Below are 19,042 nucleotides of genomic sequence, written 5' to 3'. Positions count from 1 at the left end.
TGATTATTACGCTACACAAAACCTTGTATTAAGGTGGGATCTGATTTTAGGCTATGTGCACGTCAGAGTGTAGCCGTAGATTTGCTGCGCATGCGTGCGGGGCAGTGGAGCAGAGCGAGGGTTTGCAGTGATGGGTGTGTGAACGAGTACTAGAGTTAGTCTTTATCGGACACCAATGGAGAAACGGTGAGTTTTATTACTGCGTGTGAGTTATGTGAGTGAGTGTGTGTGTGTGTGCGCGTTATTGCGTATAGATAAGAGTTGTATGCGTGCAGTCTGATACAGAGGCTTTGCATATCGCGAGCCTTTCTTATACAAATAGAAGGATGAAAAAGAGGCAAGAAATGTAGTCTATGTGCAATGAATAATGTCCTTAATGAAAGATAAGCGTGAGTAATATGAATGTAATGGATGCAGCTGTGCGTCCAAATATAGGAAAAAAAACCCCAAACAAAACACTTATATCATACCATTTTTTTGTGGTTTGTATATTAAGATTTACTATCTATATGTGGCATACTTGATCAGTACCTATCTTCTCTCACTTTACACCTTCTTGATCATATGATTGCCTGAGCTCTTGTTAATTAGCTGTTATTCTTGTTAATGTCCACATAATGTCCGCCCGAATGTCTGGTATATTTTGTGTGACAGTTGTCCTTGTGTTCTTGAAAGGGGCTATACAAAAATAAAATATTGTATAGCATAAAAATATTATTATTATTATTATTATTATTATGAATATAAACATCACAGTGATGTGCATGTTTCTTAAGTGTCCTGAGGAGCTCAGGTGTTCTGTTGTAATTGGTCTCATTGGATATAAATGTTTGCTACATGTCTGTTGTGTATTGTGGCATGCACTGCTTTTTCCTACCTGGAGGTCTGATAAAAATTAATTAAGCACAATTAAACATTGCAACTGTGAATGTGTAATTTTGTTATATTGCTGGGTCATTCCAAGAAATCAGTGCCTTTTGCGTCCCTAAGAAATAATGTAACATACAGAAAAATATATAGTTAATATAGCAACTATATATATATATATATATATATATATATATATATATATATATATATATATATATATATATATATATATATATATATATTTAAATACAGATTTTTTTTGGTCAATGTTTATTTGGCATAAGTAGGCATTTATGTATTTTATTTGTGTTCTGTGATTTCATATGAGCCATGTTACCTTCTTTAGAAAACCCGATACTGGTACCATGGTCATTTACATTTCTTACATTTAATATACTCGGTATCTACAAGTAAATTCCTCTTAAAGTGTTCAAAGTTTTGTGAACTTGACTATAATCTATAATCTTTTTAAGTGATCAAACCGGTAACAGATTTTGACGTGGGTAACAGGGGTGACATAAATTAGGTGTTGTGCTGTTTTTAAAGATTGTCTGTGTAAAATGCAAACATGTTTAAAAGTCTGTCTGTATTATTGAGCTCATGCATATAGCACAAGTTCCATTTTATTTAGTATTATTGGTACTGTTACTATTAGAGTTGTTGTTACAGATTGGATAGGATAATTTTATTTATTTATTTATTTTTGTCCATAACTCATTACCAATGATGTCAATACATTAAATTACACACAAGTTCAGCAAGGTGACTGCAGACCCTCAGCCTAGTTTCACAGTGTTCAGAAAAGTTCTAGTTTCAGATGAGATCACAAAGACCAAGATTTGATCATCTTCCTTGCCTAATAACTGAATCAGATCAATATATCTGTACAGTACACAAATGTGTGCAGTGTGTTGAAGGACATGTCCTCTCATCCCTGTTACTCTGGTCAGTCCTGTTACTATGATGTCAATCCTGTCATTAACTTGATGTAAAAAAAAAAAAACACACAACTTGTGTCGATAACAGGGTTTATCAAAAAAAGACATTACATAGCCTGAGATGGCACAATACAATTTCTTGTCATTTTAAGGTGTCTTCATTTCATGGACATTTAAAAAATGTTGATTTTTTTTTTTTTTTTCAAGTGGAAAAGGCATCAGTTTTGTGGAATGACCTGGCAACTTGTGTTCATGTACTTCCTTTCACTTGTCTAAAGTATTCTGGTAAACTGAAAGCTCTCTCTGTAGCTAATGGGGTCTGAATTGGAGATGGAAAAATGTCCACCACAGAATGCTGGAAATACAACCCAAGTGCAGAATACTCCTCACAACTCTCACGTCCTGGGAAGTGTGAACAACCAAACAGTGGGCTTGTTTAACTCCCCCTCAGATGCCTGCTGCTTCTGTTGGTGTTGCTGCTGCAGCTGTTCTTGGTGAGAAACATCTTTAAGTGTTTTAAATGAAAGAGAGCTTGGTTTCTTAATAGCTCAATAGCCCAGCTCACTAAACAAAGATGCTGTGCAATGTGGCATGAGCAGTTGTTTGAATTATCACTTGACTTTTAATTTTGTAGGTTTGTAAAATTATGCTATAGTGCATAAGACGCTTACACAGCTGACTGGATAAATGAGAAATCAAAGCAAAGGGGAAATGTGGAGATGTTCACACATGAGTATAAAAGATGCACATATGAATTATATTGGGTAATGAATTAATATATTGCAATAGTTTGGGCACTGGTTGAGATATTGAAGCACACCCAAAGTTTCGTTGTCATTAATACTTTCCTTAATTTCCATTTATTGCAGTTCCCTTTATCTTTCCCTTCCTTACGAAGCACATGTAACTTAAGCTACCAAACATTTCTTTCTCTCACGTGTTGCCTTTTCTTGGGAGGGAAAAATATGTAAGAGAGAAAAACTGTCCACAGATTCTGGAGGGCACCTTGTGATGTTCTTCAATAGAGTATAATTCTAGCATACAGCTGAAGGCAGTAGCTGTACATTTAGCTACTTGTCTCAGGTTTAGAATGGCGTGAACGATGAAAGAATTTTCACAAAAGGTAACGCTGTAAAACCAATATGATTGCATCATACATTGGACAGCATTATAAAGTCTGGGATTATTGATTATGTAGAGTTTTACTTTGCCATGAACACAGCCCGACAAGAAACCAATGGAAAACACCAGTGGAGCACATGATGGACATGAAGCTCAAGGGAGCTAGTAACTAGTAACCATTAATAAGGCTGATCCACGGACCCCTTTCTCCAAACCCGTATACTGTAAAAAAATACAACATGGACATAGCTTCCGTGACTTCACCCGTAAGCTTCTGGAAAGCGTTTTTGAAGCTCAAACTGTGCAGAGACGGCCACTGCCATCTCAGCTGCATGTCACTCCTGGATAATAAAAAATGGGCAAAAATGCAGGATGTAGTTGGAGCTGGAACCCCCTCACAGTTGTTGTGAAGGGCAAAATTAGCTTTATAGACCAAAATCATCTTTTATACCATATTATATAAGATGCAGATGGCCAAATATAGCATGAATGCATTTACAATGCATGCAGAATTATAACAACTTAATTGCCGTGAGCAATTATGTATTATATTACATTCATATTTATGCTATACATTTAAAACTTGATAAATAATAGGCAACTATAAAACTAAACCACCAGTAGATGGCAACATCTTCAATGACTCATCTTAATTAATGAGTCGTTCAAGCGTTCAAATGATTCGTTCAGACGGTTGATTCGAGATTAAAGAATGAAGCAAGACTTTTGTGCAAAACCACTAAAGTAGTGCCAAAGGTTTGAGAGTACACCTGAAACAATTGGTAAAACAGTGTAGTAAATTGAAAACTGTCAAAAGATGGTTTACCCAAAAATGAAAATTCCGTTAGTTACTAGGTTTTTGAACCCTCGAATTGTTCTGCAGTGTATTTTGGGTTAATCGTTCCTGTTTTTTCTAGCATGGTTGTGAGATTTTCTCTTGAGATTAAAGGTGCGCTAGGAAACTTCATTAAGGCCAATTAGAATGATCTTAGAAGTGCTCATCTATTATCCTTTAGAAACTTCTCCTGAGACTTACAAGTGTCACACAGTGGATGTTCATGCGTCACAAAAAAACATGTTTTCATAATGTGTGTGTAGTCTTTCAGTACGCTCTGCTAAGGAGGAAAGAATTCTCTCAACGATCTCTGAAAAACAAGAGGACATCGATACCAACCAAATGTGAGTTGGAGATTCACTTTTAACAACTTTTCTTTTAGGAATTTTGAGTGGGGTCTTTTATATTATTTTATTATTTAATATGTTTCTTGAATGTTACTTGATTTTTATTATTTTTTTGCTTCGACCTACATTTCTTTCTAATTGTTGGAATTTTGATTTACTTCTGTGAGTGGAGTCTATTGAATCTGTTTACCAAAGTGATTTTTCAATGAACATATTAGCTGACAATAGTCCAGCTGTGAGAAGAAGAGAGTATCCAATATTATTTTCATTACATCAAACATAAAATATTGTCTACATCTCCTTACCACAGCTACCACCCTTCCCATTCTCTTCACTGTGTTTTCGGTGTGCGTTGATCATGACAATTTATTATCCAGGTGATACCCAATAGTTTGGATTCCTTAACTGGCTAAATAACTGTTTTATTTATATATAATTTCATCTCTGTTTTGGATCTCAGAAAATAATTAGACCCAAATACTATGCTCTTTCTTTTAGATGTATTTAGTATTACCTTTTTTCTATACTCTTCATTCAAAATTAATTCAACCAATGTTTGTGCAGATGTTTTATCGTCTGCATACATTGTTAATTTATCACTTTTTAAAAACCAGATGTAATTCATTTATAAAAATGTAATACAACCTGGTTCTAATCAGCTCCCTTGTGGATTTCCACATTCAGTTCCCTTTTTATCCGAATAACGTCAGTTAAAAAAGGTTTTGTGATCAAATAATTCATCAGTAAACACATTCTGATGTCTGGTCTGGGCATCTACACTATAAAAATCAACCTGTTCATTTTACAGCAAAATGCTGGCAGTAGGGTTGATAGCGGGATACTGTAATTTTTATAGCAGCATTGCTGTAATTTAATTTGGAGCATTTTCCTGTATTCTCAGATTACAGTGAACAACTGTATTTAAAAAAAAATCACTGTATTTTTATTTACAGTAAACTACTGTAACGTGTGTACTTGCTATATTTACTTTGTAAAATGCTGGAAGTCTGAAATCCTACCACAACGCTACACCAAGCAAAGTGCTCTTCGAGTCTGTATTCACCGACATGAACCGCGAACGTAGATACCTACACTACCACAATTACCAAAGTTAAAAAGAGGCATTACCAAAAAAACAACGAAAATGACCTCAAGTTCACATCTCGCTGTTTAGGTTAGCACCCCTGCTCAGAATCTACATGAGACACACATCCTCCATGAACCATGAATGTAGATACTACTACAATTATCAAACAGAAAAACAAAAAGGGAAATAAGTTACTTATGAATCACTCCTATCGCCAATCCAAAGATTTACAGAAATATGCTGTATAATATAAAATATCGCTGTCATTACAGTGTAGAAAATCAGTTTTCCCATCTATCATCAACATCGATTCTGCCAGTACAGTGATTTACAATTAGACCACAAACTAACACTTGAAGCTTTTAAAACATTTCATGCACATGAAAACCAGGAGGCTTGTCACTGTCCGATTGACTGCACTGATAAACATCCATACATTTTAAAATAAGTCCTTTATTTTAAACAAGTTCATCAGAGCTTGAAATTTTGATTTTTTTTTTCGAGAACTTCAGTTTCTAGTGACTTTACAGTTTTTAATATTTTTTAAAACAAGAAGGAGAGGTGGTGTGCATACTATTTTTAAGGATATTTTTATATATTTTGTCACCCCAACTTACCATGGAGGTAGTTCTGCACTGTCTGTGTGTGTTTTTGCTCCTCGTGTGCTTACCGTGACCCACTTTCCACCCAGAGAGGGATCTGGTTTCCTCCTCTCTCCTCATCTGCTGTTGTCTGGCAGCCCCTCTGCTCATCATCCTTAGCCCATGATCTCTGCAGTGTGAGCTCCACGGGTCTGCCATACTCTATCATCACCGTCGCTGGAAAATTCCTTGCCTCCACGTCCAGCCTAAAAGCCCTGAATTCTGGCTCGGCCCATCGACCCAGCAACTCCACAATAGCTCTCTCTTCTCTGCCATGGCCCATATGTCCACTGGCTCCGCGGGGCTCCTTCATCCCTCCGGCTCCGCCTTGGTCTGTCGTCGACTTCTTGCTTTTTTATTTTTCTTGAGTTTGGAACCATCTGCTTGTTCATAAAGAACACAAGAAGTTCACCGACCCTCTCCAAGATAAAAAAAAAACTGGGGGTGGGCACATATGTTCTTAGTGATGGGAAAACTTAGAATGCACAACAACTCCTGCTGAGCATGCTGGTCATTGTACCAATGCTCTTGCTGTCCAGTTACACCAAAATGTTTTTCATGAGTAAGCGTGACGTAAGCGTGAGTTGGAAGTTAGCGCTAAGATGTTCGCTACTACTGTCTCGTCTGCTTTACATATTCGTTATACTGCTAGATACCACACAACCCCAAAAATATCTTTGAACCTCCATCGTGTTTGACTGTAGGGACTGTTCATTTCTTTGAGGGCCTCATTTCTTGTTCTGTAAACAAAGCCATTGTCATGGATCTCCTTCACCTGAGCTCTAACTGGCCACACATGCACCTCATCAGCACGTTCATCTACAGCACTATGAAAGCACACACCACAGTTCAGTCAGTGTCTGGGCTTGTATGTATGAAGTCTCTGAAGTATTGGTGAATGTCTTACCGCTTGTGTTTCTCCTTAAGTCCAAGTTGAGTCTCTGACAGTGTCCTCTGTGGTTGTGGTGTGTGCTCCAAGGATTTCCTTTGTCTCCTCTTTACTCCTGGTTTCTGGAAATAGTAAGACCTGTAGTCGGTATCGCTGTGATTTCAGCTAAAGACTTTCATAGAACTATACACTCACCGGATTCCTCTGGTTATTCCTCAAATAAACTTTATCATTTTACCTACCTCATGTGTGAGTCTGCTTCCGTTACAGCACATAATGTCCTTTACCAAAAAGCTCTACATTTGTCTCATCTGTTCATAGTACGTTTTGGCAAACTCCAGTCTTGCTTTTTTTATGTCTTCGTGTCAGCAGTGGTATCCTCCTGGGTCTCTTACCACAGCATCTCTTTTCACTCAAATGAAGACAATAGTGGTTCTGACAGAAATTTTGTCCAGTGCATTTTTGAGTTCTGTGTAAAATGATCAAGTTTGACTTTTTTCTGTGTGTCGTTGCAAACAAAAATAAGCATGTGAATACCAAAACATTTGCAAGTTCTGTCAAACCATAAAATTGTTTATTACATGTGTACAGTGTATTATGTATATATAAATACACACACATACAGTATATATTTTGACAATATTTATTAATAAAATATTATACACATGTATATTATATATATTTAAAATATAAGCATTTTTCTTTAATATATGTGCATGTATTTGTATTTATATATACATAAATATATACAATGTACACATCAAAAGCGTTTATTTTGGATTCAATTAATCAGCACTAATATATATATATATATATATATATATATATATATATATTATATGTACATGTGTGTGTGAGATTTTTTTATCTTTTCTAAATGCTCTATTGTTTGTAAAGTACTATGATTAATATTGGTATTTTATTCAGTGCTTTAGAAATACATTTAACCTTTCTTTTCTGATGTTATAGGCCCGAGCTCACTCTGGACGAGGTACAAGCATGGGGAGAGTCATTTGAGCGGTTAATAAAAAGTGCACAAGGTCGTTTGCACTTCAGACAGTTTCTTAAGACTGAGTTTAGTGAAGAAAACCTGATGTTCTGGCTCGCCTGTGAGGATCTAAAGAAAGAGACCAACAAAACCTTGGTAGAACAGACTGTGAAACAAATATATGAGGACTACGTTTCTGTATTGTCACCTAAAGAGGTATATGGTTTCACGTGGTTCCACGCACCGCATTTTAATTTTACTCACACTGGCATGCTGTATGTTTGGGAACCATTCTTTTAACCCTAACTGATGACGAGCATAGCTTTTTATTTCTCAAACAACCATAATCAAAGCTTAAGTCCAAATAATATAGTGTACTCCTTTTTATGGAAAGGCAGTGTATTTCTCACCATTATGTATATAGACATGTATCTCCAAGGAGAAAATGTAGTGCTACATATATAGCTAACACTATGGTAATCTCTACCAAGTTGGAGATTGTCTGAAGTGTGTATAGAATCATCACATATTGAGACTCCTCAATCAATCAATCAATCATTTTATTTATATAGCGCTTTTAACAACACAGGTTGCATCAAAGCACTGTACAGTATAATGACAGGGATATATAGTGACGACGAGTGACCAATTTCTTATTAAATGCAGAGACGGTCTCTGTAGTCAATTCAACGATAGTCACTAGAAGTTAAGTGTCCCCAACCAAGCAAGCCAGAGGCGACAGCGGCAAGGAAACTAAACCCCATGCATATAGAATGGAGAAAAAAAAAACCTTGGGAGAAACCAGACTCAGTTGGGGTCAGTTCTCCTCTGACCGGACGCCCAGCACTTACTTTCCAGTTCAATTTTAAACGCAGCTGTGTCAGGTAGTGTAAATGACTTAGTGTGTGCGTGTGTGTGTGTGCATCAGGATCTGGTGATCTGTCCACGGGCGCATCTAGGTTTTCTGGTCTCTGATGAACATAATCTCTGGGTGCTGATCCACCATCTAGTCTGGATACAAACTGTGAAAACAGATTGAGAAAGAAACAGGACTAATATTAGCGTAGATGCCATTCTTTTTACGATGTCACAAGTACATCGTATTTTAGAAGTAGTGTTCCTGGTTCCAGCAAATCTAAGTAATGCAGCCTAAAAATCCTTTAACGGATTTGAATAATAAAAGGTGTGTTGGTGTGTTATGTGTAGGCTAAGTTAAAAAGATGTGTCTTTAATCTAGATTTAAACTGGCAGAGTGTGTCTGCTTCCCGAACAGAGTTAGGGAGATTGTTCCAGAGTTTAGGAGCTAGATAGGAAAATGATCTGCCGCCATGGTTGATTTTGATATTCTAGGTATTATCAAATGGCCAGAGTTTTGAGAACGCAGCGGACGTGCAGGACTATAATGTGATAAGAGCTCGCTCAAGTGTGAGGAGCTAAACCATTCAGGGCTTTATAGGTAATTAATAGGATTTTAAAATCTATTCGATGTTTGATAGGGAGCCAGTGCAGTGTTGACAGAACTGGGCTAATGTGATCATACTTCCTAGTTCTAGTAAGGACTCTGGCTGCTGCGTTTTGAACTAGCTGAAGTTTGTTTATTAAGCGTGCAGAACAACCACCCAATAAAGCATTGCAATAATCTAACCTTGAGGTCATAAACGCATGAATTAATATTTCTGCATTAGAGGTTGAAAGCATAGGTCGTAATTTAGATATATTTTTAAGATGGAAAAACGCAGTTTTACAGATGCTAGAAACATGATTTTCAAAGGAAAGATTGCGGTCAAACAGCACACCTAGGTTCCTAACTGATGATGAAGAATTAACAGAGCAGCCATCAAGTGATAGGCTGTGTTCTAGATTATTATATGTGGGGTTTTAGGTCCAATTATTAGCACCTCTGTTTTTTCAGAATTTAACATTAAGAAGTTACTCATCATCCAGCTTTTTATATCGACTATGCATTCTGTTAGATTCTCAATTTGGTGTGTATCACCAGGCTGCGCTGAAATATAGAGCTGAGTATCATCAGCATAGCAGTGAAAGCTAACACCATGACTCCTGATAATATCTCCCAGAGGTAACATGTACAGGTTGAAAAGTAACGGTCCTAGCACTGAGCCTTGAGGAACTCCATATTTCACTTTTGATCGATATGATACCTCCTCATTTAATGCCACAAACTGATAGCGGTCAGATAGATATGATGTAAACCATGCTAAGGCGCTTCCTCTAATGCCAACATAGTTTTCTAGTCTATCCAAGAGAATGTTGTGATCGATAGTATCGAATGCTGCGCTAAGATCTAATAGCACTAATAACGAGATAAAACCACGATCAGATGATAGAAGCAGGTCATTAGTAACTCTAATGAGAGCAGTCTCAGTACTATGGTACGGTCTAAAACCTGATTGGAAATCCTCACAGACACCATTTTTTCTAAAAAGGAATACAGTTGTGAGGATACTACCTTTTCTAGTATCTTTGACAGAAAAGGGAGATTAGAGATTGGTCTGTAATTTACTAAGTCTTTGGGATCAAGATGTGGTTTCTTAATGAGAGGTTTAACTACAGCCAGTTTAAAGGTTTTGGGAACATATCCTAATGACAATGATGAATTAATAATGTTCAAAATAGGATCTATGACTTCTGGAAGCAGATCTTTTAATAGTTTAGATGGAATAGGGTCTAACATACATGTTGCTGGTTTAGATGATTTAACAAGTTTGTACAAGTCTTCTTCTCCTATAATAGAGAAAGAGTGTAATTTTTCCTTAGGGGATCTAAAGCTCATTATCTGATGTGAAACTGTAGTTGACGGCTGCATAGTTACAATTTTATCTCTGATGGTATCAATCTTAGAAGTAAAGAAATTCATGAACTCATTGCAGCTATACTCTTGGGGCATATTAGCACCTGCTGATGCTTTATTTTTGTTAATTTAGTCACTGTACTGAATAAATACCGGGGTTGTGTTTGTTTTCTTCTAAAAGGGATGAAAAATAATCAGATCTTGCTATTTTTAATGCTTTTCTGTATGACAGCATACTCTCCCGCCAGGCAATACGAAATACTTCTAATTTGGTTTTTCTCCACCTGCGCTCCATTTTCCGGGCTGCTCTCTTTAGGGTGCGTGTGTTGTCATTATACCATGGAGTCAGATTGTTTTCTTTTATCTTTTTAAGTGCAAAGGAGCAACTGTATCTAAAGTGCTAGAAAAAGAGAGTGCATAGTTTCTGTTACATCATCAAGTTTTTGCATCGTATTGGATGAACTAAGGAATTGAGATAAGTCAGGAAGGTTATTTAGAAAGCTTTCTTTTGTGGTGGAAGTGATGGTTCTACCATACTTGTAATAAGGTGCAGAGTTTACAGGTTTAACCATACAGAGTTCACACAAGACTAGATAGTGATCTGAAATGTCATCACTTTGCTGCAGTACTTCAACCATTTTAACATCTATTCCATGTGACAGTATTAGATCTAGAGTATGATTTTGACAATGAGTAGGTCCAGAGACGTGTTGTCTAACCCCAATGGAGTTTAAAATGTCTAAGAAAGCTGATCCTAATGAGTCTTTTTCATTATCAACATGGATATTAAAATCGCCAACAATTAAGACTTTATCTGCGTAGTACTAACTCATTTAGAAAATCAGAAAATTCTTTAATGAAATCTGTGCTGTGTCCTGGTGGCCTGTATACAGTAGCCAGTACAAACATGACAGAAGATTTATCACTAGCACATGATTCTGTAGATAATGTTATATGCAGCACCAAAACTTCAAATGAGTTATACTTAAAGCCTGCCCTCTGAGAAGTACTAAGAATATTGTTATAAATTGTAGCAACACCTCCCCCTCTACCTTTTAAACGTGGCTCATTTTTATAGAAATAATTTTGGGGGGTAGATTCATTTAGAGTAATATAATCATCTGGTTTTAGCCAGGTTTCTGTCAAACAAAGCAAATCTAGCTTCTGATCATTGATCAAATCATATACAAAAGTGCTTTTGTGGAAAGTGATCTAATATTTAGCTTGAGCAAGTTTTATCGTTTGTTATTTGAATTATAGGTAGTTTTAATTTGTTGGACATTAATTAAATTATTGCTTTTGATTAGGTTTGGACGTTCTCTGCATATTCTAATTCGGGAACAGACACAGTCTCTATAGTGTGATATCTAGGTGAAAGAGTCTCTATGTGCTGAGAATTAACTGCCTTCTGTGACGTGAGGCAGCTAGCAGAGCGGTCGGTTTAGCCGGTCTGTCTGCTTCTGACCTGGGCACTAGTTGGTCATGTTGGAGCCATAAGACTATATGCCATATTTCTAGATAGAAGAGCGGCACCACCCCAAGAGGGGTGAAGACCATCTCTTTTCAACAGGTCAGGTCTGCCCCAGAAACTCATCCAATTGTCTATAAAGCCTATGTTGTTCTGCGGGCACCACTTAGACATCCAGCCATTGAGACCCAGCAATCTGCTGTGAATCTCATCACCCCGTAAGCAGGAGGGGACCAGAGCAGATTACATTGTCCGATCGTGCTTGCAAATTCACACACCTCTTTAATATTATTTTTAGTGATCTCCGACTGGCGAAGTCGAACATCATTAGCGCCGGCGTGAATAACAATCTTACGAAATTTACGTTTAGCATTAGCCAGCACTTTTAAATTTGACAAGATGTCAGACGCTCTGGCTCCCGGTAAGCATTGGACTATGGTGGCTGGTGTCTCTATTTTCACGTTCCGTATGTAGAATCGCCAATTACTAGGGCACTTTGATCAGGTTTCTCAGTGGGTGCCACTGAGTGGGGAGAACCTGTTTGATGTTCTGATCGGAGCGGATGAGCGGTGTTTTGACCCGCGACTAGCCCGCCTCACGGTCACCCAATTGCCCTGCTGCACGGGCTCTGAAGCTGGAACCGAACAATGTACATGATTCACTGTACTAGTCGCATCCAAAGCAGTATCTACAGCCTCGCATTCTTACTGTCCTCAATTAAAGTTTGGATACGTGTCTCTAATTCTAAAACCTTCTCTGTCAGCCTAGCTATTTCCCTGCATTTATCACACGTGAATCCTGATCGCTAACAGAGAAGGACAAGCTATACATGTGACAGACAGTGCAAGTGACGATGCAGGGAGAAGCCATTTACTCACCGTAAGATTCACTTACCACTCTTGTTTTGATGAGCTTGTGAAAATGGAGCGAACGAGCGCGAGGAACAAATGAACAGGAGCGGGGAAAAAAGCCCACAATCGGCGCGCGAAACGCTGGTGGGAGCGAAAGTGAATCACTAACGAGTACTAACTCACCGCCGAGTTTTAGATTAAAGCGAACGAACTAACAGCAGTCTAATTAGTTAGATTAATTTAATAGTATCAACGATATGTACACAGTTAAATTATATTTGATCGTTAGAGAAGAGGTGATAAATTGAAAAGCGAAGCTACACGCGCAGCTACAAACAAACCAACCTCTCAGCAGACAGGAGCAATCGAGCCTCCACACTGAACCTACCCTGACAGTCTACTCTGAGAGTTAGTAGACATGTAGTGGCAAATGAATGAGAATTAGTTGATTTGTAGTTGACGTAGTTAGTTACTTATATTTAAGTGGACTGTCAAAATAAAGTGTAACCCTGTCTTTGCATATATAGGTAAGTCTGGATTCACGTGCACGTGAAGTGATCAGCAGGAACATGCTGGAACCCTCATCATGCACGTTTGAGGAGGCACAACAGCAGATCTACACGCTAATGCAGCGAGACTCCTACTCACGATATATGAACTCTAGCCTGTACGCAGACCTCATACAGAGCTTTGAACAAGTCAACGAGTCTTAACATACATCAGCGAATATGCACAAGGCCTCTTAATCTACGTTGAAGACCAGATGGATCCTTTTGGCTCTGTTTAGACTTACCATCCATCCCAAGTGATCAGGTCAGCCAAGACTGGCATACACATCTGTTTTATTTACACATCTAAACTGCATCTCCTGTGACCACCTGTTACTGTATTTAGTTATTAAATATTTGAATATACATTTTTTTAGATGAAATGGCTGGAATAACAAGTCTTTTACAATTTGGGGGTCTATGTACACTGGTGCGCTAGTTCTATTTTTATTTCAAATACAATGTATTTTATTAATTCTCCCAGAACATGGATATGCACTTAAGATAGCAGAGCCGTAATTGTGCCTTGCCTCACATTAGGATAAGCTAGAAGATGATACAGCTTAAAATACTGGTGCTGTCAAATAGTTTCAGTCTAGATGGGTTAGATTTTAAATGTGAAATAATACAAATAGATTATCAACTCAGTCCAGCTCTGTGGTGACATCTGTGTATGATTTAATGCATAAATGAATTTAATGTACAATTATATATTATATATATATATATATATATATATATATATATATATATATCTGTAAAGTGCAAAGCAGAACTGTGTCCCAGTAATCTGTTTTACAGTCTTTAATTTGAAAATACTGTAACAGATATGATGTATTTTAAGATATATTTTAAGAATATTTCATCAGATCGTCATATGTTGAAAAGGGAGCAAATTGCTTTGTAATTTTAACATTAAGGAAGTCTTTGAATCAAAGACATCTATTCATAAACGTTAAAAATTACTGTTCATTTTTTTAATATCATCTCATCCCAAAGTACAGGATTCATACACATTTTTATCAATACTTTCCAGGATTTTCCATGACTTTTGAGACAATATTCATGACCTAAGGCTGATGAAAAATTGCCCCATGTATTATCACCATAATGTTCTATTACTTTACAAAAATAATACATTTATCATAGTAAATAACTAAAATAAATGACTTTTGATGCTACATGTTTGCCTTTCTATTTGTGTTAAGTACAAGCTGCAACTGGTTCTCATGGATACATCTGAGTGTGAGACACTCACTGGCTGCTGAGGCTGATGGAGGAGCTCAACTGGAGCATGATTTGTGACGTAGCAAGTCAACACTAAGCCCAAGTCTCTCTGACCTTATACCTATTTCAGTCAAGAACACAGGAGGATACGGGAGGCTATAGAATCCAGTGAATGTCGGGGGTCGCTCACCCATAACGCTACAAATGTCCATTAATGAGACACCACGTGTCAGCACCAGGGGGATGCAATCAGGTTAAGGGGGCGGAGTAGCAGCTCATTTGCATTTAAAGAAACAGGCACCAAAATCAAAGCGTTTATGCTTCCACTCAAAACAGGCATTTTCAAAACTATATAATAAATGATCTGTGCTAAAGCGTCACAGACACGTTCTAGGGACACCAGAGACTAGTATTACACTTTGAAAGGTGACATATTATACCCCTTTTTTTACTCACAATGAAAACAAAAACATGGCATTGTAAAATAAAGCAAAAAAAAAAGCTATTTGCCGTTTCCTTAAACTTGTTGATTAACAGATAAAAAAGGTCACTGGAGAACAGGTGGACCTTAGTGGCTGCTGGAACACATCCAATCACATGAGCATCCTCATTAGGAACGCAATCTGGACGAATAAGTTTTCCCTTACCCCTAGTAGGTGTCGAAAGAGCACAAGCTTATAGATGGGGTCATTGTCCAATTATGATCAGACTGATGAAAAACATTTTAATACCAGGTGTAAATTGGACAAAATATCAACATCAATTAAAATACTCTTTAATTAAGGTTTAATCTAACCTCTAAAGGGCTGTAGCCCTCCAGGAGCGGAGGTTGAATCACCTGGGGCAGTCTATTTGGAAAGCAGTACATTTTCATTTAATTATTATTAACAACATGCACTTTAGCATATTTTTAATATTGTATTTTGCTAACAAGTACTCTAAGAAGGTAAGAACATCTTTTGTATGCTTTTTTCGTTCAATGAAAATTACATTATAAATAAACAATTAATTGATTTTGGGGAGCTGCTTCTCGATAAACTGCTTGATGTCCATCATTTCCTGTTGAAAGAAAAGAAGGAGGGGATCAGTTAAAAATGTTTCAGAACATTATGTATATAAAAAAGACTAACATAAAATAGAGCTATCCCAGTGTAATCTTTAAGACAGGGCTAATTAACGCTAAGTCCTGGTGGAAACCAGGAAAGAAAAGAAATGCCTGCTTAGAAAGCCTAGTGCAAATACTTGCTCTGTTCTTCCATGCGAGTAATACGCCCTCACATTGAAGTTATTACCACGTTATTAGCTTAACCATCACTTATGAGGTTCAACGATGGTTTGGAAACAGCTTGCTATGTAGACATTAAGCAGTGGACGGCAAGGCACCTTTGTTTCTGGAACAGAGCTACTGTATTCTAAAAATAAAATGGCAAGAGTAAACGGTACACTTGATTAATGCAGACCTCAGGACATGCACTGTGAGGCATTCTAGAGTATGTTTTAAAGGTGATATTGGAGGGATTCAGCAGGACTTTGAGTTTCTCTACTGTGAGACAGCCAAACACAAGAGGAACCAGAGGATCTTCTTCACCATGGCATTGAAGCACCGATATGTCCTTATTGCTTATCACTGACTACACAACAGAGACAGCAAGAGAGCGGAAAGAAGAGGGAGTGGGAAACATGTATGAATATCATCTGTATTACTAATGTCCCGAAATATACTGATATTTCTTAGTAAAGAATACTTATCAACCTAAAACCAATGAAACTGGACATTTCATACCAGATTTGAAACGATGTTGTATTTGCTGGACAACTTCTATCCATTTCTACCCATTATAGGGTATCCTTCAGGCATTATAACGAAAGCACAATCTATTAAAAATTACTTTATAATATGTTGTATCATCTAATGAATATTCATGAGAACGGTTTTAATTATTTGTGCTTATAGCTTTTACGAGTATGGTGATTTATAACGCAATAAACAATTCATCAAGTTACAATGGATTACATTTCTTAGAATTATAATGCAAGTCTCATATCTTGCCATTTTGGTTACTTTATTATTACTTTTAAGTGGTGTTTGTCCACTTTAAGGACAAAACAAGTCTAAAGTACTAACGACAGTACTATGTTTTTCTCAAACAGCCAGAAGAGCAGATATCAGATCAGACGAATGCGTAATATGACTTTTTTTTAATGTAAGTTTGATTATTATTATTATTATTTTGATGATGCCCTTTAGACGGCAACTCTTCAACTACATGTCAGCTAGTCAGTATTAGTAGCGTGTCTGCTAAATATATGCTAACACTTTCTTTTGATGGTTCTTCAACAGACATAGGACACTTTCTGTAAGGTGTCTGATGGAACGAGCACCTTTGAGAGGGAGTTCCTGAGCGGCAACCAGCAGCTGAGAGCGAGCACACCTGCCAGCTTCTGAGGACTGGTCAAAGCAGTGTAGAGGGAGAGGGCTCCACCCTTTTAACACACACACACAAAATTTTAATTAAAAAAATATATTTTATTATACTAAACCCAGTGTTTAATTTTTATAGAGTGACAGAGGAAAAAAAAGAAGAGCTTTTCCTCACCTGAGAGAACCCTCCCAACACAATTCTATGAGACGGAATTCCATTTTTAACTTCTTGATCAATCAGTGCTCTGACTGTAAACAGATTTAAAACAAGTTTACTCATTTAACGGCAGATTCTGTTGTTATTCATGCACTGCGGTTTCATATAATACTTCACTGCTTTCAGAAGCTCTTTTAATTCCAGTTTCGTCTTCCTCTGCATCAGGACTGAGACCAGCTATGTCAAACCTAAAAGTAACAAACTTTTACCACGTAATACGTATCAGATGAAGACTTATGCAAGCTCACGCTGTAGAAAGCGGATGGAGATAGTGTTTGTAACTCACCAGGAAGGCATTGCCATGTTCATGTTGAGGGTGACAGGCATTATTGGTCTTTCAGGGTCAGAGGCATAAAAAAAAAGAGGGAACAAAAATAAATGAGAACAGAGAACGTATAAGAAAACAAACTGTAGTTATTTCTATGGGATATTGTACTATGTCCGTTCTGTAAGAGCTGTTAATAACTGGAGTAATTCCCCAATTATAGCAAGCTCTCTGAAGATAACCTGCTCTGGAATGGGTTCTGCTTCAAGGTTAGTTTACCTCAGAACTAGCAGTGCATGCGTGTGTGTGTGCTCTACTGGTGTTACTGCAATAAAACTAATATAATACTTTTTTGGAACCATAAGCAAGGTTTGGGATAATCAACCAAGAGTTCAGGGTTTAACCTTGCTTTCTAGAATACCACCCAGGTGGTTTAAAATGTTAAACTCTAAACTAAGTTCATTAGGAGAGAGCTCACGGACTTAAAAAAAAAAGTGTATTAGAGAAGAAAGGCATACTAAACGTGTGCTGGGTTCCCAATACTAGGATTGAAAACCGTTTTTAAAGTATAATATTCCAATATTAAATCAAAGATTATTACGGTTTTGATTTAATGAGTCAAAAAATGGCCAAACACAAAAGCAAAAAATAATTTTAAAAAATCAATACGTACGCATGAGGGCAAATGTACTTTACATAAGGTGTCCTGATCCCAGCCATAGCTTCTGCCCATCCGTGCCTGAAAAAAAGTCTCTTTAGTGTAAAAGCTGACAAAACGTGTGATGGCTTATAACGAACTTGCCGTTTACCCCGTGTCCCCTAGGCCATGGAGGAATATCACCTGGCGGGGAAAAAACCGCACATGCAATTAAAAAATATGTCAAATCCGAAATATGAGGAGTTGGTGTCATTGAGCTGATATGATTTACCGCGGCCGTGGCTCTACAAGCGGCTGGCACGATTACTGGCAGGGGTGCTGACATGATATTACCACACATAAAAGAACCTAAAGGTTACAGTCAATAACAGAAAACGAGGTTCCTGTAGCTTAATAACAACAGCTCGCGAAAGTGTTTGAATTCTGCATCGCATAAATCAGCACGCTGACCCATATTAAACGTGTGACAGATTCCAGGTCAGATTACAGTCTTAAAAAATGGATATGAAACACGATCAGCTGTTCCTGGAACGGTATTAAATCACCACAACAAACTTTCGACACCGGATGTCCCGCCCTACAGCTCACCAAAACACAATACTATTGGTAAACGCTGTCTTTTTCTTCTTCTTTTGTTTTCTGGAGGTTGTTAAACCAGATTTATGAAAAATCCTGCCACCTGCTGGGAAGGAGTGTGAAGCTCAGATAAAGAGCAAAATTAAAGGGGACAACAACCCTTATGAAATCTGTTCTCGCTAAATAACATTATATAATACGTCCTTGTTTCTGTGCATTAATATCATATTTAGAAATATACTCTTTGCATAATATACTCTATGATGCTTTATAATAATAAA

The 19,042-nt window shown here is 37.3% G+C and overlaps 2 protein-coding genes across 3 annotated transcripts; one reads left to right on the top strand and one right to left on the bottom strand.

The window, feature by feature from the left end:
• Positions 1-87: 87 nt before the first annotated feature.
• Positions 88-14,577, top strand: LOC122349626 (regulator of G-protein signaling 20). 2 transcript variants are annotated; one of them, XM_043245740.1, is made up of 5 exons: positions 88-186; positions 2,118-2,302; positions 4,029-4,109; positions 7,699-7,933; positions 13,376-14,577. In XM_043245740.1, the coding sequence occupies exons 2-5, from the start codon at positions 2,121-2,123 to the stop codon at positions 13,559-13,561; spliced, it is 684 nt and encodes a 227-aa protein (XP_043101675.1). In that variant the 5' UTR covers positions 88-186; positions 2,118-2,120; the 3' UTR covers positions 13,562-14,577. The 2 variants fall into 2 exon arrangements, with proteins under 2 accessions (XP_043101675.1, XP_043101676.1); XM_043245741.1 differs by having other exon boundaries at positions 104-186; positions 2,106-2,302.
• Positions 14,578-15,165: 588 nt separating this feature from the next.
• lypla1 (lysophospholipase 1) lies at positions 15,166-18,704 on the bottom strand. The gene is made up of 9 exons (XM_043245739.1): positions 18,457-18,704; positions 18,337-18,368; positions 18,201-18,266; positions 17,549-17,596; positions 17,380-17,450; positions 17,221-17,294; positions 17,006-17,107; positions 16,084-16,254; positions 15,166-15,682 (listed from the first exon to the last, which is right to left on the bottom strand). Exons 1-9 carry the CDS (start codon positions 18,523-18,525, stop codon positions 15,629-15,631), a joined length of 687 nt encoding a protein of 228 aa, XP_043101674.1. The 5' UTR covers positions 18,526-18,704; the 3' UTR covers positions 15,166-15,628.
• Between the last annotated feature and the right edge of the window lie 338 nt (positions 18,705-19,042).

Source organism: Puntigrus tetrazona, chromosome 7, assembly GCF_018831695.1.
Source record: "Puntigrus tetrazona isolate hp1 chromosome 7, ASM1883169v1, whole genome shotgun sequence".
NCBI classification, from domain to species: Eukaryota; Metazoa; Chordata; class Actinopteri; order Cypriniformes; family Cyprinidae; genus Puntigrus; species Puntigrus tetrazona.
The sequence above is the reverse complement of the archived record's forward strand: the minus strand, read 5'-3'. Positions and strand labels throughout refer to the sequence as shown.